At 48.8% G+C, this 5,764-nt stretch overlaps 1 protein-coding gene across 1 annotated transcript; it reads left to right on the forward strand.

Moving 5' to 3' along the window:
• Positions 1 to 392: 392 nt before the first annotated feature.
• On the forward strand, positions 393 to 5,429 carry LOC309508270 (uncharacterized protein). The gene is made up of 2 exons (XM_082182803.1): positions 393 to 1,018; positions 3,722 to 5,429. The coding sequence occupies exons 1-2, from the start codon at positions 493 to 495 to the stop codon at positions 4,417 to 4,419; spliced, it is 1,224 nt and encodes a 407-aa protein (XP_082038929.1). The 5' UTR covers positions 393 to 492; the 3' UTR covers positions 4,420 to 5,429.
• Positions 5,430 to 5,764: the final 335 nt, after the last annotated feature.

Genomic DNA, 5,764 nt, shown 5'->3' on the forward strand with positions numbered 1-5,764 from the left:
GTACCGGAGTCCTACGCAGGTGAGCCTAGTTTTTGCAGAGCGATCCCTGCTGTACCTCGTTCCAGACACTCTCCGCCGAAATGAGAAGGGTCTTCGACCGTGCCAGCACCGGGAGAGAGGCGGCCCGCATACTAGCGGAGCTCAAGCAGGGAAAGAGATCAGTCTCAGACTATTCGATTGAGTTCCGGACTATGGCGGTAGAATGTCAATGGAACGAGGAGGCGCAGTGGGACATGTTTCTGCATGGGCTGGCTGACCGCATCCAGAGGGAGATCTACGCCATGGATCTGCCCACGTCCCTCAACGGACTGATCGAACTGGCTCTTCGAGTAGACGCACGACTATCTCGGGTCGAGCAACGGATGCTGTCCCGTCTACGATCCCGAGGAGGAGAAGGAGAGGCGGAGGTCCCAAGGGCTCTGCCTGTACTGTGGAGCATCGGGACATTTTGCCTTCATCTGTCCAGTAAAAGGGGCAAGCCCGGCAGTAAGTATGAGGCTACTGTCGGGTGGGATCTCCGCCGAGAAGACCTCATCAACATCTACGCTCCTCCCATTAAGACTAAGATGGTCAGCTCACGAGCACGACTGTCAAGCACTGGTGGATTCCGGGGCCGAGGGTAACTTCATGGATTATTCATTTGCACACAAGTTTCAAGTTCCCCTCCTTCCACTCACCCGCAAGATTGAAGTTCACGCACTCAACGGTCAAGATTTACCCAACATCTCACTCACCACCGGACCCATCACGCTCGTCACGTCAGGCAACCACACTGAGACCCTTTCATTCTACATACTGGACTCCCCCCTCGCACCCATTGTTCTAGGACACCCCCGGCTCATCACCCATAACCCCAAGATAGACTGGCAACAACGAGCAGTACTGGAGTGGAGCACTAAATGTCATGAGTCCTGTCTTGTCTCTGCTTGTTCGTCTGTTTCTGTCTCTGTGTTTCAGGTGGAGGCAGTGGATTTATCTAACGTGCCCGCGGAGTACCAGGACCTGAAGGAGGTGTTCAGTAAGTCTTGGGCTGCGTCTCTTCCTCCGCACCGTCCCTATGACTGTGCAATAGATTTACTGCCAGGTACTACTCCTCCTAAAGGCAAGTTATATTCGCTTTCTGTTCCAGAGAGGGGGGCCATGGAGAAAGACTGCTTTTAACACCCCCAGGGGGCACTTTGAATACTTGGTCATGCCTTTCGGTCTGTCCAACTCCCCAGCAGTCTTCCAAGCACTCGTCACCGACGTGCTGCGAGATATGGTCGACCAGTTCATATATGTCTACCTGGATGACATATTGATTTTTTCATCATCTCTCCAGGAACACGTGCAGCACGTCCGGCGAGTGCTTCAGAGGTTGCTAGAGAATGGGCTTTTTGTCAAGGCGGAGAAATGCGATTTTCATGCACAGTCTGTTCCTTTCCTAGGTTACATTGTGTCGTCTGAGGGAATACGTATGGATCCTGAGAAGGTTAAGGCTGTAGTAGAATGGCCAAGTCCAGATTTCCGTAAGTCACCCTACAGCGGTTTCTGGGGTTCGCCAATTTCTACAGACGGTTTATTCGTAATTTCAGCCAACTAGCCTCACCTCTGACCGCCTTGACCTCCCCCAAGACTATGTTCAGGTGGTCAGACGCAGCTGAGGCTGCGTTTGCCAAACTCAAGAGCCGCTTTGTTTCGGCTCCCATCCTGATTACCCCTGATCCATCACGTCAGTTCGTGGTGGAGGTCGATGCGTCAGAGGTGGGGGTAGGTGCAGTGATATCCCAGCGTTCTCCCACAGACGACAGAATGCACCCGTGCGCGTTTTTGTCCCACCGTTTGTCCCCTGCCGAACGCAATTATGACATTGGTAACAGAGAGTTGTTGGCAGTCAAGTTAGCGTTGGAGGAATGGCGCCACTGGTTAGAAGGGTCGGGGGTACCTTTTATCGTCTGGACCGACCACAAGAATCTGGAATACATTAAGACCACCAAAAGATTGAACTCCAGGCAGGCTCGGTGGGCACTTTTTTTCGGACGTTTTGATTTTACTCTCTCGTACCGCCCGGGTTCCAAGAACATCAAACCCGATTCTTTATCGCGCATTTTTACTCCCGAGTGCATTTTACCCAAGAATCTATTTGTCTCCACACTCGTATGGGAGGTCGAATCGAAGGTCAAGACGGCCTTAGAAGGGGTAACGCCCCCGGTCGGTTGCCCACCGAATCGTTTATTTGTACCGGAGGGATTAAGGTCTGACGTTATTCAGTGGGGGCATTGTTCCAACGTGGCTTGTCATCCAGGAGTTAGTCGCACCAAGTTTCTGGTTAAGCAGCGATTCTGGTGGCCACGTATGGCTCATGACGTTCACAATTTTGTGTTGGCTTGCTCAGTTTGCGCCACTGGTAAGACTTCCAATCGACCCTCTGATGGGCTACTTCAACCGCTGCTGGTCCCTTCGAGACCCTGGTCTCACATTTCGCTAGATTTTGTCACTGCCCTCCCACCCTCCCGGGGTAACACGGTAGTTTTGACCGTGGTGGACCGGTTCTCGAAGGCAGCCCATTTCATTCCCTTGCCCAAATTACCCTCAGCCAAGGAGACAGCGTTGACCGTCGTTAATCACGTCTTTCGCTTACATGGCCTCCCGACAGACGTGGTTTCCGACAGAGGACCCCAATTTGTGTCCAAATTCTGGCAAGAGTTTTGTAAGTTATTGGGGGCGACTGTCAGTCTGTCCTCAGGGTTTCATCCCCAGAGCAATGGTCAAACTGAGAGAGCCAACCAAGATTTGGAGAGAACGTTGCGATGTCTGGTCTCCAAGAATCCTTCCTCATGGAGCCAACAACTGTCTATGGTGGAGTACGCCCACAATACGTTACCAGTGTCATCTACGGGCCTATCTCCGTTTGAGTGTAGCGTAGGTTAGCCACCAATCTTTCCTACTCTGGAGTCCGAAGTCGCGGTCTCCTCCGCTCACGCCTTCGTCCAGAGGTGTCATCGCACTTGGACTAGAGCCCGCGAGACTCTACTCCAAGTGGGAGCGCGCACCAAGGCCAAAGCCGATCGCCACCGGTCTAGGCCTCCCGTATACGTCGCTGGTCAAAAAGTGTGGCTTTCTACCAAGAACATTCCTCTCCGCTCCGTTTCTAATAAACTTGCTCCAAAATTTATCGGCCCGTTCACTGTCACCAAGATCTTTAGTCCGGTGGCAGTCCGCCTCAACCTCCCTCTAGTGTACAGGAGAATTCACCCCGTGTTTCATGTATCCAAAATCAAGCCCGTGTTTTATTCTCGAATTAATCCGCCAGCCCCGGTTCCCCCACCGCCGCGACTCGTAGAAGTGGAACCATCATATTCGGTAAATCGTATTCTGGACACAAGGCGGAGGGGACGCGGAGTCCAGTACTTGGTGGACTGGGAAGGTTACGGTCCGGAGGAGAGAAGTTGGGTGCCTGCCAGAGACATTCTGGATCACTCCCTTATTGATGATTACAATCAACAGGTAAGGGAGTCTAGGGACGCCAGGAGGCGTTCCTAGGAGGGGGGGTACTGTCACGGTTCATAAATTCATTGTTTCCTTATCGTCTCGTGTAACTTGTTTTGTGTGTGTGGGTGTGTGTGAGTGGGCGTTACCGCTTAATTCCGGCAGATCAGCGATCCAGCTGATCTCATTCATCATCACCAGCTGCAGCTCATTAACACACCTATAAAACCTCACCGCATTCTCTCTTTGTCAGATCGTTTGTTTATGTCTCTCGTGTGTGATCCTGTTCCTGTTGGCGTTCCTGTTCCTGTTCGTGTTCCCGTTCCTGTTTCTCGTTCGCTTTGGATTACGTCTTCACCTGGATCATCACTTCTGCACCACTTCACTTCACGGACATCTTCGCTGACCATCCAGTCCCTGTGTCACCAGTTGCTTCTCACCATCGGACTATTTCCATCACTTTCAATAAATTCTGAGTTTTACTTGCATCTTTGCTTCTGTCCATTTGTAAGCATGACAGAACGATCTGACCAAGCTAAGGAAGCAGCAAGTAATCCTTCATCATTAGAGACATTTGTCAGCACCAGCATTCAACGTATGGACCATCAAGAAAGGAATCTCAACGATACAGCGAGAGCAGTTTCTTTGCTTCTGTCCATTTGTAAGCATGACAAAGGGATCCTCCATAAGGAGAGACTAGTTGGCACTTCAGCACTGCGTTGTTATCGGGTCCAGATCTGGATACGGCCTGGATCCGGCAGGCTTCGGGAAAACCTTGGGATAAACAAAGACACTAAAATACGCAGCTGTCAACCACTGGTTCGAGCAGAGCGAGAGGGTATGGGACTCGGCTCATGTGCACCTCCAGCAGGCACCGCTGCTGCGTTTTGGACCAGTTGTAATTTGTTTATTAAGCGTACAGGGCAACCACCCAGTAGAGCATTACAATAATTTAGCCTTGAGGTCATGAACGCATTAACTAATTGTTCCGCATTTGTCAATGAGAGCATATGGTGTAATTTAGATATATTTTTAAGATGGAAAAATGCGGTTTTACAGATACTAGACACGTGACTTTCAAATGAAAGATTGGTATCAAAGAGCACACCCAGGTTCCTAACGACGAAGAAGACTTGACAGAGCAGCCATCAAGTGTTAGACAGTATTCTAGGTTATTACGTGTGGGAGTTTTTTGTCCAATAATTAGAATCTCTGTTTTTTCAGAATTTAGAAGTAGGAAATTACTAGTCATCCAGTTGTTTATATCAGCTATGCATTCCATTAATTTTGTGAATTGGTAAGTTTGGTTAGGTTTTGAAGAAAGGTTTAAATATACAGCTGAGTATCGTCAGCATAACAGTGAAAGCTAATTCCATGTTTCCTAATGATATTGTCACGTTTTCCCTGGCCCTGTCACGTACTACATTTCCCAGCATCCCCCTGGATCCACACCTGCACTCACTTCCCTCATCACCGCAGCTGAACCCCATCTCCTCATCATTACCTCATCACCAGCCTTTATATTCAGCTCCCTCACATGCACTCACTGCCGGGTATTAATGTGACTTGATGTTATGTTCTGGGTCTAGTTTGGTTATCTGTCACTGGTTCCAAAGGTCATCGGTGAGATGATTCCATGTTTCCTCACTCGAGATGATTCCAGTGTCTACGGTGATCTAGTGTCTACCGAGTCTGCATCTATGTTCCATGTATCTGTGAGTCTTCATTCAAGTTCAGTGCATCTACGTGACTACATCTAAGTTTCAAGGATCTACGGAGACTGAGACTGTTATCTACGGAGACTAAGACATTTCCTGAGTTCGAGTATTCAAAGACATTTCCTGAGTTCGAGTATTCAAAGAGACTCTAAGTTCATTGCCTTTTGAGTTTGACCTTCAGTTGCTTCCAGGGATTCTTGGGGTTGCACACGTGTATAAATAAAGTCTACGTTTAAATGGTATTCTGGTTTATTTGTATAGCGCTTTTCACAATACAGATTGTATCAAAGCAGCTTCACAGTATTAAATTAAAATAATACAACAAAGTTTGTTTCAAGAGGAATTTATTGATTGATAAAATTAAATTAAATATCCCCAAAATATCCCCAACTGAGCAAGCCAAAGGCAACAGTGGCAAGGAACCGAAAAACTCCATCAAGTGACCTAATGGTGTCCTAAAACTCGTGACAGATATCTACTAATATCGTGACAGATATCTCCTAAGGGTAGCATGTACAGAGTGAACAGCAACAGTCCTAGTACTGAGCCTTGTGGTACGCCACACTGAACTTGTGATC

Source organism: Leuciscus leuciscus (genome assembly GCF_965113295.1).
Source record: "Leuciscus leuciscus genome assembly, chromosome: 10".
In the NCBI taxonomy this organism is placed as follows: Eukaryota; Metazoa; Chordata; class Actinopteri; order Cypriniformes; family Leuciscidae; genus Leuciscus; species Leuciscus leuciscus.